The following is a 25,790-nucleotide window of genomic DNA, read 5'->3' as shown; positions in this document are numbered from 1 at the left end:
ATATATTTTTAGATATATTTATAAAGTGCTTAGAAGTTTTTTGAACATTTTACTCATGCAATTCTTAGATCTATACAACAGTATCAGCCAGATACATGTACACAGACATATACACAGTGATATAAATAGATGGATAAACATACGGTTTTCAAGAAATACCTCCTTGTCTGCTATTGAAGCCGACATTAAATCTTTGCTGTTGAAAATCTCAAAGGTAACACTTTTATTAAAAGCTTACATTTATTATTATTGTAAAATAGTAAAATACAGCTGTTCTCAGGCCCTTTTTTTTTTAATTATAATGGAGTACATTTTCCCAGAAGCACATGTTAGAGATATGTAAATAGTGAGCAACACTGCATGGGCAGAAGCTGCAGAAAGAAAGCAATTTACAAAGGGATGCTTCATCTGTTTTGTTTCTGAACATCCACCACTTTTTATTAAAAAAAAAAAAAAAAAAAGCCCAAATCTCGAGTTCTTGATAAAGAATTTTCCAATACAATGCGACATATGGTGAGTGTGCGAGCACGTGTTGGAGGAGGAGATGGTGGCTCAATGGATTAGTCACTTGCCTTTCACCTCTGGAAGCATAGTTAAACTCAGTCCTGACCAGAGCTGCACAGCATATTCCAGATGGCTAAAGTGGGGCTAATTAAAATGAATTCAGTGATGTCACCTCGGATCTAAGTGAATCGCATGCACCACTCATTTGGCATTTTTTGCAATGTCAGTTCACAAATGAAATAACCAGATTAAAATCCTCCCTTAAGTCTTTCGGGACAACAGTCACACTGCATGGAAATACATGCTATCATAACCAGAAAATGGACTTCTGTAATTGTATGATCTATTGTTTTAAATTCTAATTAATACATTATTTTAATACAAAGAAACATTAAATGAGACTTGTATGTGAGGTAAATCAGTGCAGCAACATTTCAGTCAGATGATTTAGTGTATATACACTGATTTAAAACAGCTGTGAATTTGGCAACATAATTTAAAAAAATTATTTATTTTAACAAAATATTTTTCCTTTTATGTAGACACAAATAAAAACAATACAAATCCCAATTACAAAGAAATACTTACTCAGAAGTGCAAAGTACTGCTAACTCAAACACTTCACACAAAACCATTCTTTACAATTAATTTCCAAGTTAAAAATTATCATTTTCTAACCTTCACAGTTTGTGAAAGTGTGACTGGAAGAGGTAGCAAAGACCTTGTGTACCATTTTAGCCATGACTCTAAGAACATCTGTGTATTCTGATAACCTGTAATGTAGATACACTGAAATAGGGTAGCTTTTTTTTCCCTACCTAATTTAAATTCACTAATATTTTATTTCCTAGCAAGGCTGTTTTCTCCCATCTGAAATAATGGCTTTTTTCCCTGTAACATTATACACTCAGGAATTGTATCCTCATGTATATTGTGAGGGCTGGTTTTTTTCTAAGTTTGTTTTTCTTCCAACATTTCATCAATGGATAGTGAACTGTTGGGCCCAGAGAGATCTCCAGACCACCAGCTCATGTATTTGAAAGGCATCTGTTTATTTTTAAAATGCAAATGCAGCCTACCTCAAAGACTGACTTGCAAGAAATGAACAATCTGAACAAGTCAAGAGGTTTCCAATCAGGAGCTGTGTTCCTCCTTTATATCAAGCTATGATCACTTGCTGTCAAAACCACTTAAACAATATCCTGGAATCTGAATGAAGTCCCCCCACAATTAAAATGAGCAGGATAATCCTGCAGGAATTATTCAGGCAAATCATTTTTCACACAGTTTAAAGTAATGATAAGGTCATTTACAAAAGAAATCAGCGCCTTTGAAATGCTGACTTGTAGACAGAGGACTGCCTGGAGGAGGGCCATAGATAACAGTGAAGACTGGCCTCCTAACACTACCCTCGCAGTCTTTGGAACTGATTCTGATGAAGAGAAGGCCCAATAAGGTTAATACCCCTACTTTGATCTCTGTCAAAGCGTACCAGCAAGAATTAATTTACATTTCAGATGAAAAAGGTTGACAGCATGAAAAGGCATCTTGTTTCTGGTATGTGAATGTGCTGTAATAGATCGGGAATTCTGAAAGGAAGTTCTGAGGAAGCTAAAGGGATAAGCCGAGCGGCTGCTTTTATTGGGAAAGAGATGAAAGGAAAACAAATTTCAATATGCGCTGTTCTGTAGAAACATGTAAGCCAAATGCTTCCTAAATTTCAAGGCCTGCTTGAGCTGAGGGGGGGGTGGGGGTGGGGAGGGAGAGGAGAGGGAAGTACATATATTTTAATTACATGGTTTTGCTAATGTCTGGATGACAAATGCAAGCTATCTATCTCACTGCCTGAAATGCCTCATTTAAAAAAAAAATACAAATGTGATCATACACCTTTTTACTGAAAAGCTGCCTTGAACTACACACTCGTATTACAAGATGTGCAGGGAAGGGAAAGGTTTGGAGTTGCTTTTGTCTCCATGTCACTAGGCTCTTGGAGAGTGTAATGTAAACAACAGAAAGATTGTCAGTGTATTTTGAAACCTGGATAATGGCCACCATTAGTAAGCATGAGCTTTGATTTGAAACACAGAATAATTAGCATGTAGAGAAGAGAAAATGTGTACAAGAATTTTCAAATAATAAGTCCTCGATATAGGTTTCCAAAGGCAGACAGAAATCTGTTGATGTTTATCATTATTATTATACCCCTTTGAATGCAGCACCAAAGACAGGAGGAGCAGACAGACTAATTAATACAAAGGTGCACAGTGTCACTCTTAACCCCATAGTCCTGATGCTCATTCACCCAGACTGATCACTGAAACTGCCAAGTGCCAGGTTACAAAGGAAGACAGAGTGTCTTAGTGCTAACAGCATTCCTCCAGCATTAGGTCCAGGGGGCTCAACAGGACAGAAGTATCCAAATTCAAGGGTATGCATACACTCCCACTGCCTCTGCAGTTCAATGCGTACACTCCCACTGCTTCTGCCATGTTCAACGCAGCATCTCAGAGATGGCCGGAAGGAACACAGCTCTAAATCTCTCCCATGTGCACAAACAGCAGAATAGATCAGTTGCTTTTTCTTAAGAGCTAGCAACGAGCATGCATCCCCTACATGCCTAAGAAATCTGTCTGGATAAAATTCTAAGGCAGAATGTCCCCTACAGTGTCCAAGTGATACTGCTACACAACAGCTTTCTACCAAACCTGAGATAACTCATCCTAAGGAACTGGTAATATTGTGACAGTGATGGGTCAACTGTTTCACTTTCCTGTTTTACAGCAAAAGGCTGCTGTAAGAGTCAGGAAATCAAAGTCCTGGTATGGCCAAGTGTAAATGCAGCAAAACCAGAAAATAGTTGCATTGGGGTACTTTAAGATCTGCTCTCTGTGCTATCATGAACACAATAGAAAATTACAACACAAAGGAGAGAAAGGAGCGAGTCCTTATGCAGTCCCTTAGTGCTTGTTGTAATGGAAGAAAAAATTTCTCCTTAACAGTTCTTCATTTAATAGCATATTCTGCATTTGACCCTAGAGCTATTGTTCATGATTCTACATAACAGTAGAACATGTAAAGCTATAAATTATGACTTTATTCTAACAATATTCCATTCCTTTCTGTAACTAGACTGGTATTCTGTTTTCTGCTGAAAGTCACAGAGATGCTTAATTTCAGAGTAGCAAACTTAGACAAAAGAAAAAGAAAACCAAATAAACCAAATTAATTTACTGTAACTGTCTTGAGAACAAAGTAAAAGAATATTTAGAATACATGTTTTTCAGACTGACTTTAGAGTATTTGATACAGAATAGAGAGCTGACACAGTTTAAGTAATAATAGCACAAGAAGCTGGTAGAATGAAGGTGGTACCTTGGTTTATCTCTAAACACATTTGCTACAACTCATTTTTGATCAACTGCAGTCTTTCAACCCAGGGTTGGACAGGGAAGGTGTATTACACTGCATCATCTGGAGGCTGTTTCATATTGGCAAGATCTGAAAACACCATTGAGTTCACGGCACTGGTTCTTAGATTTCTGTGCCATATGGTACCCTGCTCTCTACTAGAGACCTACACAGCCCTAATGGGCCTGTTCCTCCAATAATCTCTTTAAAGTTTATTCAAATTCATATTGATTCGGCTGCATAAGAGTCTGGCAGAGAGTCAAAAGATTGGCCAAAGCTGGCAAACCCAGCAAGTGGTCAAAATGAAAACCTGGCAACCTGCCATGGCTCAACACAAAGACAGAGCAATGTATGTCTGATGCTTCCCATCCACACTTTTAGTCAAATCAATCCAGTGCTTCATATCAGCTCTACATATAGTTGAATCATACTAACTGTGCTCAGAAGAATCTTAAAGAGTCAACTCACCAGCTTTTAATCAGTATATTTTGCCTCCAGAGAAGGCCTTCCAAAAAGTCCAAAGGGCCGGATACCTGCCACTGATGTCATTTGATACTGAAGAACAAATGATCAGAAGTAATGTTTTTGATGGCTTTTGTTTGGCCTGTATGTATTTCTCTTGGCTATAAACACTGACACATGAAATCACCCACAGCAAAATAGGTGTTGGCAATTGAAATAATGCTTTAATTACCTGCTTGAATATGTATAGCAGCATCAGTTCTTCTGTTCCTTATTTGCTTGTACTTCCTGCGAGCTTCATATCCTCTCCAGGCTAAAAATACGAAACCATGTGCTGGAAATTAAATTTATTTAAGGAAGTGCTACAGAGTCTACAGAGTCAGAGATGTGTTGAAACTTTCATCCCTCTTGCCATAACCACTCCTGCCCCCACCTCCAATACCTCTTCACCACCCCCCCCCCACATGTTGAACTCTGGGTTCATGACTGCAGTATTCACATTGCCACAACTTCAAACACCACTTCACTCATCCAAATTTTAATTGTCACCATGTGCTCACTGATGTCCAAATCAAACCAAAACGCAAAGGTGCACGATCATGTCAGCACAAGAACTCCCCTCCTCACAAGAGCTCCCCAAATTCAGTATAAGGAAGCCTGCTAAATTACTGATAATCAGCCTCTCAGGCCCAGCCCATGACGTATGTTATCTGGAATTCTGGCATACATGGTGGGGGGGCATGCTACTGCACTTCATTTATGTGCTGTGTGCTAGCGTAGACATACCTAACAATATTTCATTTTTGTGCACAGGCATCACATCCAAAATACTAAAATATTTAAATAAAGACATTACCAAATACTAAGATGATACCTTAGAAATAAATCAGTAATTTTTGCATCAATTAGCTGGAGAGAAAAGCACCTCCGGTTATTTTGATTTCATTGAATTTGATTTCATTTTCATATTACAAATGAATAAATAATGTACATGCAGTTTAACAGCTTGAAGTGCAAGACATTCAATGAAACAGGGAATGTGAATGTTTACCTGACTGTATGGTAACAGCACTACTTTCTCTTTTCTCTTTGACTTTCCTATATCTCCTTGCTCCAAGCCATCCCTTGATATAGGCTTGCATGACCACCACCCTTCCTATAACTTCTCGCAGGAACAAATTTAACTGCTCTATATGGTAATACTTTAGAAAAACCTGAAATGGAACAACAACAACAAAATCAGTATTACATGCAGCCAGTAGCATAACCTCTTATATTCTGCCTTTTCATTAGTGTTCTGTCAGCCTATTTTAGGACACCGTTGCTGAGAAAACTGGTAAAATATTGGTTGCTGATATCACAGCAATCTTGTGAATCAAATATTTGCTCTCAGTGTGCTTGTGGAATTTCATTATTCCACTGATTACAATCAGCCCACTGCAAAATAAACCACGTATTTACCCCCTTTACTAAGTAAATTGGTCAGGAGGATATTTTCAGGTATCAACAATTTTGAAATATGGTCTTTCTTAACAGTGGGAAGATAAATCCTGGGTTGAATTTGTTTTTAGACATATTACATTCTGCTTCAAGAGGCAAATCCTATGGGTGCTTACATACACTGTTTCTCGGTCTTGAGCAGGAAAATTCTCTGTTCTTTCTTTGTGCACTGTAAAACAACTCAAGTTACTGTATAACTTCCTTTTTACAGAAGTCACCCACTCCATTTTAAACCATGAACAAAGGCTCTTCACAGAGCCAGCAAGATCTCACCTGAAACTCTACAAATAGATAATGCACTAACTATTCAGGCTCATAGGATGGGCTAAAGTGTGACGTTTCAGTCATGTCATGATTAAGAAGAGCGGGAGGAACTTCAGGGGAGCACTGCCACAGCAGGTACTGACAGATGTACTGTCCTTGTCAAGGCAGCCACGTGCAGAGTGTGCTTTGGGGAGGTACCCAATGCAGCCTTCCTCTTGCAGTACTAACTCAGCTGGCTTGGGAGGGCACCTCTGTTACCTGGGAGGCTAACTGGAACAAATTCCTTGCTCTCTTGTTCATTCATGCAGTACTTTTCAAACCACTATTAGACACATTTTGCTAAAAGAATACTATCCTTGAGCAAATGTTAGCACCCTCTACCTTGGTTCTCCCAAGAATCCAGTTGTCTAGTTTAGACTTCTCCAAAATGGCAAGACAGTTTTCTCTGCTACCAAGGGGAGTCTCGTGTGCCTTGAATGCTAGGTAATAATACCTGCAAAACCAAATGACAAAGAAAGAATTGACATAACAATCAATAAGTACTTTCACTGCTCTTCTCCAGCTCAGATCTGCATCTCTACAACTCATGAGCCAAATTCTCCCTTATACTCAGTCCTCTCCATAAATCATGACTCTGCTGTCATGAATAGATATTTGAGCATATAGATGACATAGGAAAATATAGTGGTGACAAGAATCTGCTGCATTCTAGAATCCCCAGTTGGTGTAATCATCCATAAAGGCCTTTCACAAACCAGTGCAACTTCAGAAACACCCAAATTTGCTCAGAATTTTTCAGGCAAATGAGTGAATGAATGAATGACAGGGAGAAGAAGGAAAAGTGCTAGAAATCAGAGTAACAGAAAGGAAGGCAAAAATAAAACCTTTTGCATAACGTGTAAAATAAGTACGCCATCTACAGAGCTGCATAACATACTTTGGCACAGTTACATCTCACTGCAAGTCTGCAAGCTCTGTTGAATAAGCTGGTGCTCCCTGAGATGTTCAGTGGACCTTTATAGATTTCTGAGTGGGAGAAAAGTCAAATATGTTAGCAACAAACAAAGAGAAGAGTACCAAAAGTAAGTTATTCATGACCTGATGCCTGCTTCTTCTGAGAAACGACAAAAAAGGCATTTCAGAATCTTTCAATATTTTAGTTACTGGTATTGGTCATTTTCACAAAGAAACATAAATAGCCTTGGACATTATTTGGGAAGTATAAATCCACATAAGAAGTCTAAGGTTCTTGAGCTTGTAACAAGATCACTCCCACCAACAGAAGTCAGGGGAGCTTCCCATTTTCAGTATACCTAATAGAAAGACTGAGGGTTCTCAATTGTCGAAGATAAAGGCCAGCACTAGGAGGGTAGGCAGTACAATGATACAGTGATACTGACTGACTATTGAAACTGAAAGGCTGACACTATATGTGACGAATAAAGATTAGTTTAGGGTAAAAACAACTCTTATCAATCTTAATTTACAGACAGCAAGATGCTCAGGCTGCACGAAGACCCACGTGGTTCACACCTCCAGAAGAGGTCATATATATGCACAACTGGTGTTGCTATCACATTGACAAGGATTTTATCTGTGATGATGGTTAAACAGAACTAGCAGCTAATTTAAAGAAAAAACAAGTGAATTACTCCTCATATGTAATGTAATAATTTTCTTTACTCACAAGGATTTATGTGGTTATGATTAGGTTTGTAAGTCATTACGCATGATGTCTTTTTTCTGTTTGATTGGGATAAATGATCAACTGGAATGATTATGATCAATTTTAGCGGCCTTTGGAGCAGGCCCATACTAAACAACATTGGCTTTTCTTTTGCCCATGTTCCCTTGCAAAGAATAGCCCCTAACAATTACATGAAATAACATTATTGTGCAAATAGTTAATGAAAAAGGGATGCAAACATGTTTGAACTGAACAAACATTAAGAATGAATAGACCAATTCCTACCTGTAAAGTCACCATGCATTAATGAAGAATGGTTTTGTAGTAGTTAAGAAACTCTACTTGCAAAAAACTATGTTAAGTAACAGCAAGAACACGTGCCAGTTAGTTTACAAATTTAAGGTTATTTTAGCACAAATACACAGTTAGCACTACCTGCCACTTCAGCTCTCATTTATGAACTGTCATGTGTTGTCTTGGTCTTTATTAAGTTATACTTCTGTATGTGCCACTCTATTCACATTGCATATGAGAGGAACTGTCAGGTTGAGCAAACCATTCTCCTAAATATTAGCATGGGGAAGAGCCATCAGATGTTCTTTAAAACATGAAGAGAAGAATCTGATTAGTGAACCTCAAACACAGATTCCTCTGTAGCCACACAGAGGCAAGAAAATATCATGCCTCATTCTGAAGAAAATATCTCGCCTCATACTGAAGAAAATAAGGAGAAGCAATTAGAAAGAATGGAATAGCATTAAGACTTTTTTTAATCAGGGGAACATGATTTTAAAATTTTAGCTCCAGTTCATCTCTAGATATTAGCTCTAGTTGTCAAAAGAAAGAAAAAAGAACCACTAAAATAGTCAATAGAGATCAAAGGGGAACAAAATGACATCTGAAGGCAGAAGCACTGGAATCAGTCCTGGACCAGAGACGTAGATATTCACCAACTGAAGACGTTGCCCACTCTGAATAATGATAGGAGATCATGTATTACTGAGTTATTTTTAATGCAGTGACTTTCTCAAAAACATGATATTGCAAATTCTTTAGCCAAGTCATTCAAAATACTAACAGTCACAGCATTTACTAGATATGGAGAAACATGGTGTATTTAAAAGAAAAAAAACTACATTTCCTACACCTTATTACCGAACTTAATGATGCCAGTCTTCACAAGACAAATAGTATTATGAGTTGCACTAATAAAACTCAGATTTAAAATATAAACATCACAAACAATTTGTGGTAACATGCAATTTCACCACATACTTGAAAGATCAGGGAAGTTTCACTAATAGTAAATTGCTGTTTGCTTCAAAAGCCAGTTCAGATATTCATGTTATTTACACATGTATGCAACTTAAGCAGTTCCTTTCCTTAGAAGGAAGGATTCAACTGAGTGATAATATCAGTTTTCTGGTTGTTCATACATCTTTTAAGGTATGCTGTAGTTGGGGATTTGTCCTGGGTCCAGCTGGGATAGGGTTAATTCTTCGCAGAAGCTGGGAGTTGGGCATAGCCGGATATTCGATACCATGCTGACATCATGCCCGGGATATAAGGGGAAGCTAGCCGGGAGAGGGGTCTCTTTTGTGAAGCTCGTGGTGGTGAGATTTTCATTGTATCAGTGTTTCCATTGTACTCTATATCTTGTCTTATTGTTATATTCTTCTTTCTTTTGCTTTCCTCATGTGGTATTATTAAAAATCTGTCGTTATCTCAACTCAGGAGGTTCCACTTTTTCTTATTTGCCCCCATCTTACCGGGAGAGGAGTGGGGGGGGGAGGCGGGGTTGCGACCACGTGGTGGTGGTGGTCCTGACACCAAGACAGGATTTTAAAACCACGGAAGAGTTTTTAGATAGCACTGATGCAATAAAATAGTCAAGGGGGATCTCATCTCTGAATCTTACTATCTTACCAATGACAATTACTGAGAAGTTGACTTCTTATTTGTGACAAATACCTGACTAAAAAGCATTTTTGAGCAATGCAATTTACATGTCTGACTATACTGTTTTGCTTATTACAAACTTCTATATCTTTCAAGTGTAGTACCCTCTCCATTACCTGTCTTTCATGACCTAGAATGTAGTTGCTTTTGGTACTCAAAAAAAAAAAGGCAAACCAAAAACAAACCCCATAAAAAAACCAATACACATTTTTCTTATCAAATCCTGTTTTAACAAATATTTTTATAAATTTAAATCTATCTGTCTTCTAAAAAAGAAAGCCATCCAGAATGACAGTAACTCCACAAATCATGGCAATAACTTCAGTTTCTGTATGTAAACATATCTCCCAATATTTCATAAAAACTTCTAAATGGTGTTTTTCCAAATGTTTTGATTGATCTAACCACTGCACAGAAGATTCCTGTATCTGGTTAAACACTCTGGGATGTCAGATTTTCAACATCAGGTCTTCCTGTTCCTTTTCAGTTACATCATCAAAAATAAGGCAGAAATTACTCTACTCATCAGGAATAAGGTCTAGCAATATGAGACTGGCAATTTCTTTTTTATTATTTCTCCTCCAGAACTACTTTTGGAGTTTGCATTCTGCATAGTGAAAGGTCTCTAGATTAGTGTTGCAAAGCCCAAATCCATGTTTAAGCAAACACTGTTTTCCATCTGGTGCCTGTTTGCATAACTGGATCACATAACTACAGACGCACAAGTACTATAACCTGATGGGCTCAGGACAACTGTATGGTAGCACAGCATGTGCCACATAGGATCATCCAGTTATTTTACCTAATCTAAAATCTTTGTACAGCAATGGACTTTATGGAATATTTTGGAGGAAGGTAAAATGTTTCACCTTAATGCATCTGGTAAAAGTGTGCAAATACTGTACATGGTAGAGAAAATGCCTGGGTATGCACCCAAAACTTTGTGGTATATGCAACTACAACTGTTGATTTTGATTTATTGGCCCAATTTAATCTCTATCATACTTACGTAAATCTACTGTACAGAGATCACAGACAGAGTGGCCTCCATTTACAACATTTCACTGAGATAAGAAACCAGATACTTAATTTCAGAAAAGTAGAGCTAGAAATCACATTTGCTTCCAGATGGGATTAAAATTTCACAATTATTTTTGACTTACATATTTGCATATGTTATTCCAGCAGAAAATGCAGTAAGTCTGGAACACTTTCTGGAACACACTCTGCTCTTTTATGTTAAGCCAATACTTCTATTTCTGTTTTTAAAAATAAATTTTATAGTCCTTCATGTGTTGTTTCATAAACATGAACATATTTGTGCAGAAATATGTAATTTTTTGGGTTATACATTCTGCTTGAAAATTTCCTACATGTGACGTGCATTCATCTACATGTTTCCTAAATTTACTTGACTAACCACATGCTCAGTAGCAGAAGACAAAGTAAGAGAAAAGTAATTTCCCCCCAGAAGAACTAATTTCTCAGAGCTGATGAAACTCTGGGATTATGTATTTCTTAAGCAGTGGTTCTTATGTTGCACTATGAACTATCTTTCATGGACATTAATATTATTCCAGACAAAACATACATTAAAATGGGATTAACTGTACTTACGAGCCATCAGGCATAAACCAACATTTTTTAAAAGTTGAATTTATCCCCAGATCAACAATTGCAGAGCTAGGACATGTGTAGTTAAGGTTAAACATTAAAGGCATCCAAGTATGCTAAGATATGGAAAACTTCAGAATGATGCTATGCATTAACTGATTACAGCCAAGGCATGTTAGTGTTAGTTGTTTTACATTAGATAAACTGATTGTAAACAAATTGTTCAATTTCTCTCCCCTCCTTAAAGGGTGAACTTTGGAGCTGTTCAATAAATAGCATTTAAACAGCACCATTAACTACTATACCAGCGTCTCTTACTAAAGTTCCCTTCACATTCCAGACTTAAAGTAGCATCAATGCTACAGAATTAAATTTTAAAAAGTAATGATTAGCCCTTTTTCTCTTTAAAACAAATCTTTGTACTAAAATATAAATTCTGTGAGGTGGAGAATGGACAATAGTAAGTGAAAAGCATAAGGTGCAAGAGGGCAAAACCCCTTTCTAGACAGACTCCCAGCAATAGTATGGAGATTATCAACATTCCACAAGACCTTTGTTCCTTCTCAGCCTTGGAGTTGGAAAGTTTAAAAACCCCATGTTTTTAGCACTGAAAGAGACATGAAATAACTTTGAAAAACTCCTAACCTGTTTCAGAAACTTTCACATCTGAATTCATACAACTAATTAAATTTGACTCTATATTGTATGAATGAAAAAACGTAAAAAATGAAAAAACATCTAAGATACTCTTGAAATTCAGTAACAGATACCTAATACTTATGCTGTAAATCATCAGATAGACACAGAATGACAGAAATGCTCTCAGAAAGCCATAATTTGGCCCATTCTGTATATACAATTCGCAAGGGCTTATCAGACTTTTCAGTCTTAGAGGTTTCGTACATATTCCATCCTGCAACCGTTTACCAGTGTTCTGCAAATGACTATAGAAAGTCTATGTGGAAGGTACAGTACTTTACCATATTTAAAGTGTACAAGAACCTTATACAAATCTGGTGAAATCTTAAAGCCACTGAAACAAATAACATCAATAACAATAGAATCAAAATACGGGGGATGTTACAATTTTGTGTACATAAATCACTTAGGGAATTTGGTACAGTGCAGACTTGGTGTTAAAAGTAAGTTTGCATTAAAAATGCATAATTTTAAAAGCAAGCATTTATTTTATCTGTAGCAAACCTGATGACTTTTTATTTAATTCAGTGCTTCCCTGATTTTGAAAAATAAAGACTCCACTCAACACAGAACGTGACCCATTAAGGTCAATAAGGCTTTATATGGACATGAGAAATGTAACAGTGATGGTTTAGGGACGTGTGTACCAGGTGTACCACATGTGACCTTATCCAAATTTGCACTGTGAGACTGAAAAAGCAGAACCAATCTTGCTGGGACCACTGTTACAGTAAGAGCACTGGTATTGCCATAGGCTGTGTCCAAGCAACATAATCTGGCTACTGTGGAGTATAGGAAAAGTGTATCCTGCATCCTAATTCAGTAAAAATTACATCAATGCAGAACATAAATGGGCAGAGAAGAAAACAGACAATCCTAATGAAACTTGAACAAAACTTCTCAATAAATTTCTATGTGCTTGAGGCACTTCAAGCACGACAGCATTTAGCACCACTAGACTCTCAAGTCCCTTATCTTCAACCCATGGTACAGTACATGCTGTGTCACAGCTGGGGTGTGTGGTGAGGACACACCTGCCGACCACGCTGCATCACGTCGTGTGAAGTTACAGGGGCCTGGGCACTCAGAGACAGCAAGGAGCATCCCATCCAGTGGGACTTCTCAGTGCAGGTCCCTGCTAGAAAGCACACTTCCCTTGGCTGCTGTGCGGTGCATGGTCACTGTGCAGTCCCACAAGCCAGGCACACCTGGATGCCTGATCAGGTTACGAACCTGTGTCTGAAACCTGGGATTCCAACCTGAGAAAGAGGCCATGCTGCTTCAGAGCAAACATGTCAGACAGACACATGATGGCATGGGGTGTGAGACAAGGCCAACAGAGACAAAGTACCTAAGACTTGACTGGTCTACAGTGTTTACAGCGGCTGCAGATTACATTTTCCTACTTTAAGTAGAAGAATATGTATATTTATATACATAAAACAGACAGTTGTATACTTGGCTGAAGAAACATTGTGGGAACAGTACAATTAAGTCCTCTCTCCACCATCTGTTTTTTAACCCAATAAACTACCTACAGGTTTCCATCACTAAAATAATCTGTTCTACATGAAAACAGAAGACAGTAAAGAGTAACATCAGACAGAGCTTTATCTTTTGTTTACCTCCCACATGATAAACCCTGAATGGTTCTGTTCCCTGCCTTTGATTGTTTTGTCCTCATATTTCCTGCTAAGAGTTTACAAAACAGCATTATTGAACAGGCAGATAAGAAGCACACCTATTTGTTTAATAACATCAAGGGAGAAAAAGTGCTGGCTCATCCATTTTGTTGTTAAGTTGCTCAAAAGGATCAAAATACCAATTAACTTGCTGGCTTAGAAAATCTTTGATATCCTCACATTTACTGACATTTTGAAACTCTTGTTCATACTTGCCTAATGTCTTTTTGATTATGAACAAAGAAGTGCCAATCTGTTTAGCATTTGACCTGTTTTCTCAAACATTTTTATGTATTCAAGTACTTAGTTCCTAAAAACACTTGACTAGTCATGGCTGTAAGTTGAAGAAAAAGGTTTCTTGTACCATTGATAGCTATTTTAAGCATTGTTCTTTTTTTTTTTTTTCAAGAGCAAAACAGAGAATAATTTGTTTAAAAATAAACTATAAACTGAACAAAGGAGCAAGAAAATCTCCTTTCCCACTCCCTTTTACATTCCAAACTCAGGAAGTCTTCTATGCTGTTGGGCAAATTGCTAAATCTCCCCCCAATTTCCTCTGTCGTGTTGACTTTCTTTCCTGAAAGAATTACGTCAAGTTGGACTAAAAACTTGGGGAGCATCTGACAAGATGTTAAACACAATTTGCCCTTATCTGCGGGAATGGAAAGCTCCAGTCATCACTGCTTTTATTACCTTTACTTTTCAAGGTTGTACTCAAATCCAGTGCACTTTTGAATGAAAAGAATCTACTGATAAGAAGAGGTCTAATTTCCTCTCGATTTACACTAATTTCAGTGGAGTTAATCTTAGTTCACTTATGTGTAAATTGGATAAAAGTCAAGGTTAATAATTTTGCCTTCAGCCTCTTCAGAATGTTGCAAAGACGTTTTAGTGATCACAAAAATTAATCTTTTTGTTAAACCTGCTTTAGAATGGTGTGACCTTACCAAAATTAGTCACGTAACACAAAAAAAAAAAGATGGGTGGAGGTCATGTCTGAAAATTAAATTGCTCTGATGGACAAATGAACATGTTAGTTATCCTTCCTGGGATATGTATCTAGCATTTTCCTACTACATATTAATTTGGCATGCTAATATTTTACAATTCAGAAAATTTAATAATTTTTCAGAATTAATTGATTAAGCTATGGTTTATTGTTCAAAATCTCTCAATGCAAGGAATACAGATTTCCAAGCCCAAATGACTGATTTACACACGTAAATTTACCCAATTTATGGGTTGTAGATAGGCCTGTGAAACTGTTCATGTCTCTTGTTTCTCAAAAACATGATCAACTCCTTCCCTCTAGCATCATATGAATGACTTGCTTTCAGTAGATTCATTAATTCTATATTGTCTGGATGAGCAACCTCCAGTTCAGAAAATATCACTAAATGCTTGATTTAGCCATTCCCTACTTGTTCCTAAGCAGTTGATTGCTTAACAGTACTGCTTCTGCATTACTGAATTATCAGTCCTACAGATTGGAAAACTACACAAAATACTACACAAAAACATATTTTAAATCTAGAGGAAAGCATAATGATCATATAAAAATATAATCATAAAGACAATAGCACTTCCTGAATAAAATTTATAACTTTTTGAGACTGAGAACAGTATTAAAGCTAGTAATAGTAGCAATGACAAGGGTTCAGTTGAACAGAGATCTGGTTATAATTCATGATACCTCCAAGATAAACCACTATGATGCTACAAAGCTATTATGAGGAATATTTCTAAATCTAAAGCTTTTATATCAGTTCATTCTTAAGAATGTGCACATTCTTCATACTATGGCTGAAGGTCACTGACCTTCCAAATCCTTGTATCATCTGAGCATGATGCATAATTTCGAGTTGTTGCCTCTGCAAAGGGAACCATGGGGACAGGCTTGCTGCTGAATACTAAGTGCTCACTGCTGTTCTCACATTGACTTTCCTCCATTAGAGCTCAGCTATCTCTTGTAGTCTTTATGTCTGATCATTACTGCTCTCGTTAGAGAATCATACCATACATGTACAAACCAACGTTTGCAGAACTTTCTGTACTTAAACACAGAATATACTTTATTGAACAGAGCTTTAAAACAACAGCCATGTTGTAGAAGTCTTACCTTTTCACAAACTCTTCAAAGAGGATGCGATGAGAATACCCTTTTTGACGTATTTTGACAGTTTCCAGAATTCCAGTGTATCGTAGCTGCAGTAGAACTCTCTCATGAGAAAATGTCAGTGCTTCTCGATCATCATTAGGTTTAATGCAGCGAATAAAGTGAGGCTGCCCAACAACCATTTTGGATAAAAGATCCATGAGGGAATACTAGTGAGGAAAATAAAAAAGATGCACACACTTGACAAAAAAACTGCAATGTAACTACTTAAGCAGGGGATACGTATTATTAAACAGTATGTAATGCTTGATTACATTTAAATCTGTAATGTTAATCTGCATTGACATTTTATTAATTTTTAAGTTTTTGGCTAAAACCCAGAACCTATTAAAAACTTTCAATTGTAAAAAAAAAAAATATTATTCCTGTTCTTATTTCTTACACCTTCTCTTCATCTCTCCTTGTACCACATTTCCGTAGTTGAAGAAGGCCCATATGAAAAAAAAAGAAAAAATCAAAAAATGTCCTGACTGTAATTCTGCTGTAGACACATTTGACCAATCAAATTTATCTCCATCAGAATAAGCTTTACTGTGAAACAAACAATCACATAAATTCTCAGAAAATAATGGAGAAAGAGTTGCAAGAAGTCATCAGGTCAGTCCTCTGCCCAAAGAGAACATCAGATGTATCTGCCCCATCCCTGGAAGTGTTCAAGGCCAGGTTGGATGGTGCTTTGAGCAACCTAGTCTAGTGGAAGGGGGTTGAAACTAGATGATCTTTAAGGTCCCTTCCAACCCAAACCATTCTATGATTCTACAATTTGTACCATTTCAGGCACATCTCTTTTTAATCCATTTTTCAGAATCACTGAGGATATAGACTGGACAATCTACTGAAGTGGTACATTATCATGACTATTCATATGAAATGTAGGCCCATTACTTCTTTTCCTATCCACCCTGGACATGGAAAATAATTTATTCCATCGCATTTTGCACTAAAATGAAAAAAATGTGATCAGATCATATATATCTGCTTTTCCAAAGACTTCTCTGAATACTGATACTTCTGCTCCATCCTCACCTCATTAACCCACAGTACGATAACTAGTTGTTGCAAATACACTCAATCTTAAACATCATATACAATTCCAAGCTGACTGTTGTCACTTTGCTGTAGGCTGCATCCATTTTATGGTGCACTTTCACACTCACTCCCACACTCCAATTTTTTTTCTTTTTTTTTTTCCAGTTCCTACATCTGATGCAGCTGACATCTGCACAGTTCTTTGCAAGAGCACTCTAAACCCACACATGTATTACTAGACAAGTCTGGATGTGTGTCCTTGTACCCTCCAGACAGGGGCAAAATCTCGGAATACGTCACCTTCCTCTGTACCTTTCCTTATTCTATTTTGCACAAAAAATAAAATTGGTATTCCTACACTGCACAAAGCTTTGACCCACACTGGCTAGGCACAGCATGGTGAACTTCCCCATTCTTCATGGTACAAGTGCAGCCCAATGACCAACTGCTCAAAACTTTTCCACTCTGTAATGACAGCAAGAAAAAAACGTTAGCCAACAGCCTTGGATTGGCATGTGGGTTTCCTGACTCCTAAACCTTCCAGTTCCAACATTTGTGATGCCTTTTCCTTACCTGTTTGATTTAAACACACATGCAGAATATACATTACCCCAGACAGGACTGCTACTGATAAAAAGGCAATTCATATGATTTATAACAGTATTTCCCAAAGATGGATGGTTTTTACTCATTAGAACAAATGACAACTCTTTATCTTTAAAAGTAGGTATGCCTGAGCTTGTGAAAAAATACACAGGCTTTAGTAAATGGCAGCTATTTTACTTGCACAAAATCAGTTTTCTGTTCATAAAGAGGCCTGTTCTAGACCTCCAGCATTTTAGATGGAAATAGTCTACACTCTAGATTCTGTTATCGATGTACTTGGCAAAATTATAAAAGTACAAGTATGGGGGAACAAAAAGAAAAGGAGCAAAAGGAAATTCATAAGTCTACAAAGGCCTCACAACAGGGAAAAAAACCTCTTATTATTCTCTTTGATCTCACAGTACCACAATTTTAGATGTATCTATTGTTATCACCAAAATGTTTGTTTACAATTTAACTTTTGTACCCTAAAATAGGAAGCCATAGTTTGCCGCTTCATGTTAGTCGTTTCCTCAGGGTGTCGCATAACCTCCATCGTGTCAACCTGGAAGATAAAACTCAGATGTTAGAGCTGTTCCAGAAACACTGCAGACCCACCCCACCTCACACATGAAAGCTGAGTTCAGTTTTTCTTATGGTCATGCCTTCAGGTGTGAGTACCTCCAAGTACTGTATCAGAGGTAGTGAGGCCAGCTTCTAACAGATGCAGGACACGCACTGATTTCAGAGAGAGCTGTAAGTGTTCTGAATGATTTCACACTTTTGTTATGATAGTATAACACTAAGCCACTGAAGCAGCTGTCAAGATGAAATACCTTATGAACTGATTTCTAAAAAGCATTCCTCTTATCACCACTACAATGAATTCCATCAGCTCTTATTTTCGATATAAGGAAAGTTATCATTTTTATAATGACCAGGAAGAAAATTGAGCTGCCTCATTTTGCTCACGTATGGAAAAAATGTTGTTGTCAGATACCAAGTGGCAAACAAAACAGGTAATCTCAGAATGTATGAGTCTTTTCCCTTCTGCTGCTGTGGTTACTATTAATTATTTTAAATTGCCATTTTGATGCCGAGAATTACAAGCAGTCTTACTCTGCTGAACTGCCATAGCTTTAAATACTGCTTTTTCAGCATTTCAGAAGAGTTATTTTTAGAGGGTATACATGGACAGCAAACATATTGCTCCTTGTATATTTCAGTTATATTGTCAGTACAGCTGTTCTTATCAAAATGAAACCAGAGTTTATGAATGAGTATAACCATGGTTACCAATCACAAGCAGATTGTGCTGCTATATTACAGCTCAACAAAATTAAAGAAAATCAACCAGTATCCTGTTTGCATGGAGCATTAACAACATTTTAGCATTCACTTGCTTTGTGGTAGTTTACCATCTGCTCTGACCAGGTGGCATTTGTATAAACCAGATAATGCTGTTGTCAGCACCTGTGCTACACTTCCTGGACTTTGCTCCATACGATCATTTCCAACACTCACTGACTTAAGACCACTCTTCTGAACACTAAAAGTAATTGCTGAAAGATTACAGATCTCAATAAAGTAACTGTGTTTCTTACCTTCAGGAGATATTTAGGAGACTGCATGCAAAATATAAAGGAAATGAAGCACTAAGTAGTAATAGATCAAGAAAATGGATTTTGTGTTGGGGAAGAAATCAAAAGAAAACTTGTGAAGACAAAATTCAGAATACAGATGGTGCAAAGGGAGACAGATTTCCATAAGGGTGAACATAAAAATTTCAGTATGCTTTTGTAATCTGTGATATTCTAGCCCAGAGTGGTGTACAAGCATGAGTACAAAATAGAAAAAAAAAAGATGCAGTTTGATTTCAGTTTTAAGGATGTGAACAGAAAACTCAGTAATATATCCCAGGAAAAATGCCTTATCAGCATAGATAAGATCAAACATCTTAAGAGGTCACCTGACAAAGTAAACATCAATGACCTAATCAGAACAGCAAGCATGTCCATGGGGAAGGCTATGGGAATGTTTCAAAAATATCTTGTCAAGACAGCTGCTTTTTGAGAACTGGTACCTAAATCTCTAGTAAAGGTCAGGTAGAAGACAAAAGCCATACCAATCAATATTGACAGTAAATTCAGAATAACTGGTAACGTTTAATGTTAAAAGACAGGCAATTTAATCATAAAGAACACCAAATCAAGAGCAAAAGCAAATAGTTTGTGGACTGCACTGAAGCCCAAATGCTCATGAATTTGAGCTTCTAAATTGGATTCTTGTCTGTCTAGAAAAGCAGAGATTCTTACAAATACTGTTGTTGGAGGTTCAGCACTCATGATTTCTCAGTCACATCTGGAATATCTGCTGGCCGATACAAGGGTGAGCTTATGCTCTACCTTTTGGGCAGCAGGGTACTGCAAGCATCTCCTTTTCACAGCTGCTTATTTTCACCAAACCTGTAGAATCTTACCATCCTTAAGACTGCCACTCTGTCAAATATGGTTTACTACAGCCTGCTGGGTTCAAAAGGGTTTTGTTTTCTTTTGGGTTTTTCTGGGGGAAAGGGAGTGAACACTGAGAAAGCCAGATGGTCAGAAACATTCACAGGGGAGATGTAACACACTTTTTCTCAGAAAATCAGGGTAAAACCAGTACCATGAGATTCCTTTTTCTATGGAAGGAGTTGGAAATTCAGATCTGTGCAATCTGTAAGGACTAGGATTGATTTCCAAATCTTTTTAACAAGAAATATTTGAAGTTTCCCTTAGAAAAATTCTGATAGGGAGATTTTCCTGTAAGAATTTTTAGAAGTGTTGTCTCTGGTTAATTTATAACACTGTGTGTCTATGGAGTCAGGCAGGTTTATGACAGGACATGTACAACAGGCAATAGGCTTTATCACAACTGGCTTGTCAGAAGAACGATAGAACGTAATAAGAATGTCATGATATAATGTTATGTTTTAAATCACTAGTTACTCTTTTTAAACTAAAATAAAGAATATTTCAACTGTTAAGTCACATTTTTACATGACAGTAGTAGTGACGTACAATATACATTTATACGATTACAGCTGAAATGGAAAACAGCTTGACCTAGAAAAAACAAACTGTTCCATCACTAAAAAAATATTATAATAGTTTTGAAACAATATTAAGAGAATGATTTATGATATCATGTCACCTTATGAAGTCACTGGAAATTATTACTTTCACATATTGGCCACACCCGCTGCTGGCATGGTAGGAAATACTGTAAAACTAAAAATACGTTAAGCAGAAAAGCTCATAAATTAAATAATAAATGAAAATTTCCAAACTTCAAAACAAAATTATTACATTTGGATTTTTTTTAACAAATTGTGAAATAGTAATTTAAAATCTTTTTCCTCAAGTTGTTTTAATTAGAAGTTTTATGAAATTATAAGAAAGATTTTTTCTCAGCTAAAAATTATTTCAATTAACATTTTCTGAATAGTGCTGCACTTATGCATATCTTTTAGCTCCTTCTTTAAAAATCTGAAGGGTGAGTAAAAACCACTTAAACACTATTTAGTATAACTGATTGTGTTTATTAAACTGCTAAAAGAGAACTGCTCTATTCCATTCCAGCTGTATCAATAAAACACACGCTTAGAGAGCTTATGCTGAATACATCTGGATGTGGAAGACAATGTGTGTATGATACAAAAAAATTGGAAAGGCCATTATCTGTCCTTCAGCATTGAAAGTGTTTATACCAGAAAGGAAATAAATCTTTGAAATCCACATCTGTATTTGCAGGTACAGTGAAGAATATAGATGTCTGAGTAACACGAATTACTTTATCAACATTTGAGCAAGAGCTCCTAATAACAGGAGAGAATAAAAAGAAATAGAAAACACAGAACATAAAATTTTGTAGACTTTTGAACAGTTGCTGTTACAACATTTGTTTTTAAAAAATTATTACTGTTTGCTCTGGAAGCAAAAACAACGCCCAAACCCTTAAAACTAAGCTAACTCTAACAGTACTACTTAGGAAGCAGGGAGGGGCTGTACGTAACATATCAGCTTGAGGCACAAGAGTTTTCCTCACAAATTAAGTGTACTCAGTTGGCAACACATCACATTAACTGCCACAAAATGATGCTGTCCTTTTGCAAATATGCCACATACTTTTACGGCAAAATCCATCAGCATTTAAATCTTAAGTTTCTTCTTTTTAAAGAAGAGTGGTTTGCTGTGTCATTCTTTTTTTGGTGGTCTATCAGTCACAAACATCCCCTAGTTTTTCACTTGCAAGTTGAATAGAAAAGGAATGGATCATTTTTCTATTTTGCCTTTCATACTGTTAGATACAATAATAAAAGTTTACCTAATTAAATCCCTTTCTAGGCCAAAATTGCAAGAGGAAATCCTTGACCCTGCTGAAATCAAGAGGAATATTGCTATCAATATCATTGTAACTGAAATTTCACTTCAAAAGTTTAAAGATTAATCAGTAGTAAACTGATTCTTCATTGGATTGTACAAGAGAGTCCTCACTAGATCTGGAAACAGTGCTGGCAGCTGAGGTGCATGTTTTCTGATATGAAGGCAGACCCTCATTTGGTAAGAACCCCACTATATACCTACATCAGCTAAGCATCATGTCTATAGTCTCGCTGTAATATTTTATGAACGATTGCCTGTCTTCAAAGGGAACACTACTAACCTTGATACGCCCAGCACTAAGCTGCGGAGGCAAAGACCTAGATGCTGCTGTCACTCTGGCTCTTGCCTGTGCCAAGTTACCTGTTCAAAAAGAAAGAAATACATTCTGCAAAAACTGTTCAACAGCTTATCAGGAAAAAAATTATATGGTGTAAAATCAGTTTGTACGATAGTAGGAAAATAGCAGACAGCACCACGCTTCTTCCACACCCTGCTCATTACCAATTGTGCCTGCAGAGCATTCAGCACAGGCATGACAGAGCGCAGTGTTGATTTAAAAGGGAGGAAAAGTCAGTGGTAAGGTGGTATGTCACTGACCTTAGCTACTGAGCAGATGAAAACAAGGACAGCACAAAGGCATACAGCTCATTCACTAGTAATCAATTTCTCTGTGACTCATTCAAAGATTTGGAAGAGAAAAAGACAGCAGTAACAATCTTGTTTCTACGAAATCATGTGGATCCTGAAGTGTTTAGACAGCATCTTAAGCTCACAAACTAATGAAAGAGATGAGAAAATGATAAGACAGTATCTTTTTTTGACCTTTTGACATATAGGTCTGCTTAATCCCCAATCTTATTGTCCCTTGGGGTTTTAAAAACTGACTCAATTCCTCAGGCAAAAACATATTGTGGTGTCAACTGAAAGAGATGAGTGCCTTTTTTCAAATGTACAGTACGATGTGTCCTAAACTTTTTCCTCTGTACTTGTAGAAAGCCAAAGTCATCACAAAATAGCTTTTCAAAATAAAGGCTCAGAGAAGAGAGAGGAAGTGATACGGGACTGTGCATATGCAAGACACTCTGTATATTTCAAAGTTTTAGCAAGTCTAGCACAAGATGTCCAAATGTTTTCTCTGGCTATATCTTCAGAGGCTAAACTGTGATTAATAGCATTGAAAGAACCCTTTGAAGCAGGATTGGTGACATCAAAGCCCTAATCCATGGGTGGCAGGATTTTTATAATGAGTGGGAAGCATTTTAACACATTTCAAAGGATTTACAGCATGAATAAACAATAGGCCTCTGCAGATGTACCACACACCTTTCAGAACCAGAACACATAAATAAGTGTCCATTTTAATTTAAATGTAAATAAAGTGTTAACACTTCTTTCAGATGCTAAATGCCTTGTTTGCATCAACTCCAGTGTTTAGCTGTTTGCTTTACAGAAAGCCAGTAACTCTAAACAGTCTTCAGAGTTTCACTGAACTACATATTAGGTAACTGGTAAGGAGGCAGGATAGGAAAAACGAAAACCAAGAACACTTAGTCGCTGGTAATTATTCCATAAGGGTGCAGAGCAAACCCGGAGTCCACCTAACACTGAAAGGAACTTTTGCTCTTACTTTCCTCTGAAAAAGAAAAATACCAATCCCCCTGAAAGCAGTATGGGGGCCAGCCAGCACTCAAACCCAGCAATGACATTCTTTGGAGCAATTCAAACATTCCGTATTCATTTTTAAAAGTATTTCTCTTTTAAACTGCTGGCATTGGGATTGACAAAATGCTGCAAAACTGGCATGTCATTTCCAGATCTAACAGCATATGTTACCTGACAGTCTAAATCACAGTGCAAAACACATGGTATGACCACATTTTTGGAAGCTGCTTTAGGCTATACTAGGTTAATGAGAACTGCAAGTCTCTTCTGAAAATCTTGTATATCTACATACACACATGGTACATATGGTATGTAAACATATCTCTACAAGGTTAAAATAAGGACTTTAATGAGCAAGTAGGTGGTGATTTTATTTTTCTCTTAGCTGTAATTTTGATATTTTTGTGTGGTAGAAATCACTCTTTTGTGCACTTTTGGCTAAAGTAGACAACCTGGACAGGTTGGTTTTGGCTAGGCTTCAGATTAGCCAGTCTCAAGCTTGAAAGCCTTGCACTGGAGAACTGATGACACAACACTGGATAAAAGAGGGGAGTTGGGAGAAGAAACAAATTTGAATCAGATTGTTTAAAATTACTAAAATTTTGTTGCATTTTATAACAAGTTACAAAACTCTAATAACCAAATGAAATTTAGGATGACAACATAGTTGCTCAAGGTTCACTGCGCTTACCACTGGCATTAGGTTTCCAGGTTCATAATTAATATCCCTGAGCTCTCCCTCAGTTCCTCGTGCAAAACTAAAACTAAACTTAACATTTGTGATCTGGCAAACCAAGTAAACCTTTTTATTGAAAAAAATTTAATGACTTCACAAACCAAAAAAACCCCAAAGTGGTCAGTTCCTACGTAAAAAAAAAGAAAAGCTTTATATGTCATGATTTTGTTCATGAGTTACTTCCTTCTAGGAGTGGGCCAGAACTACATATTTAGGTCAGATTTCCAACTCTGGCAAGTCCCATGGCAGTTGACTACTGCTAGTTTGGGTGCAGGAGTTTTCAAAATTTCTCAAATATATTTATATAAAATGTATTCTTTCCAGGGCTGTAACTGACGTTAACAAAACAAAGCATTGTACTATATTGTCAGAACTGGCCACAGGTACATAAAAAACAGGTACTTCTTTTTTCTCCCCTCCCCCCCCCCCCTTTTTTTTTTTTTTTTTTTCTTTCTTCCCTTCCCCTCAGCCGGCAGGAACCTGCTAGGAGAGTTTTGAACTGCCCAAGTCAACGTCTGCATTCTGCAGAAAGTCCTAGTATTACTTTCACCTGAAAAATCAGCTTTGGATCTCTTTCTTGTTATTTGGTCCAAGGAAGAAGCTTTTCCAGAATGGAGAGTTCCTGATTTTCTTAGTGTTACTCAGAGGCCCCCCGTGAGGTTCTGACATGAATATGCTTTTATTGGATATTTCAGCTTGATATTTGCCAATCAGACTGTTAAGTCAATTCACAGCAACATGCTGCCATATACCTAAAGCGTGAGGCCTGTATGTGATGTCTACAGTACTGAATCTCATCTGGCATATACTCCTATATGTCTGATGGGTTTGTAATAAGTACAGTCAAGCCAGGGCTCATTCACAGTGCTCACCACTTACTACCTCTCTTAACCTAGTCATGAATATGCCTTTCCTTAATATTGTATTACCTGGTGGTTATGTTCAATATCCCATGCACTTATTATACACTATGTCAGCATACACGATTCTGTCTGACTACACTATGGTCAAAGGACATAACCATCTACCTAGTGTGACTGCAACAGGAAAAACAAAATTATGTTCATAAACAATGATTTGCTGTCTCTTTTACACTAATAGTTTCATTTTTTTCTTATTGGCAAAAGTAAAGAATAAGCTAATTAGAAGACCACTATTTCTTTATGGATTCTTATCAGTTCTTATTTCAGGTGTCAAGTAAATTCCTATGCAACTACTAAGTACCAAACGGTAGCATCAGATGAAATCCATAGAAAAAATTATTAGGGTTTTCTTTTCCAGATCAAACAAAAAATGATGCTTCAATAAAATTTCGTGAATTAGTCATCTCAAGTAGTTCATGTTCAGGAGAATACCTATCTTTAACATGTCTAAGCCATTAAAACTAATAAACAGA

At 37.0% G+C, this 25,790-nt stretch overlaps 1 protein-coding gene across 1 annotated transcript in view; it reads right to left on the bottom strand.

Annotated features, from left to right (window-relative positions):
• Window positions 1–4,601: 4,601 nt before the first annotated feature.
• MYO3B (myosin IIIB) overlaps window positions 4,602–25,790 on the bottom strand; it is a gene marked incomplete at its 5' end in the record, with an annotated part of 70,675 nt that continues 49,486 nt past the window's right edge. Inside the window, 6 exons of the mRNA XM_010087106.1 lie at window positions 4,602–4,690; window positions 5,429–5,591; window positions 6,523–6,634; window positions 15,902–16,107; window positions 18,060–18,137; window positions 22,277–22,356. Coding sequence (XP_010085408.1) covers window positions 4,602–4,690; window positions 5,429–5,591; window positions 6,523–6,634; window positions 15,902–16,107; window positions 18,060–18,137; window positions 22,277–22,356 — 728 coding nt within the window. The remainder of the gene's footprint in view (window positions 4,691–5,428; window positions 5,592–6,522; window positions 6,635–15,901; window positions 16,108–18,059; window positions 18,138–22,276; window positions 22,357–25,790) is intronic.

This window comes from Pterocles gutturalis, unplaced genomic scaffold, assembly GCF_000699245.1.
Source record: "Pterocles gutturalis isolate BGI_N339 unplaced genomic scaffold, ASM69924v1 scaffold12541, whole genome shotgun sequence".
NCBI lineage: Eukaryota > Metazoa > Chordata > Aves > Pterocliformes > Pteroclidae > Pterocles > Pterocles gutturalis.
This window is presented reverse-complemented; position numbering and strand designations above follow the sequence as displayed.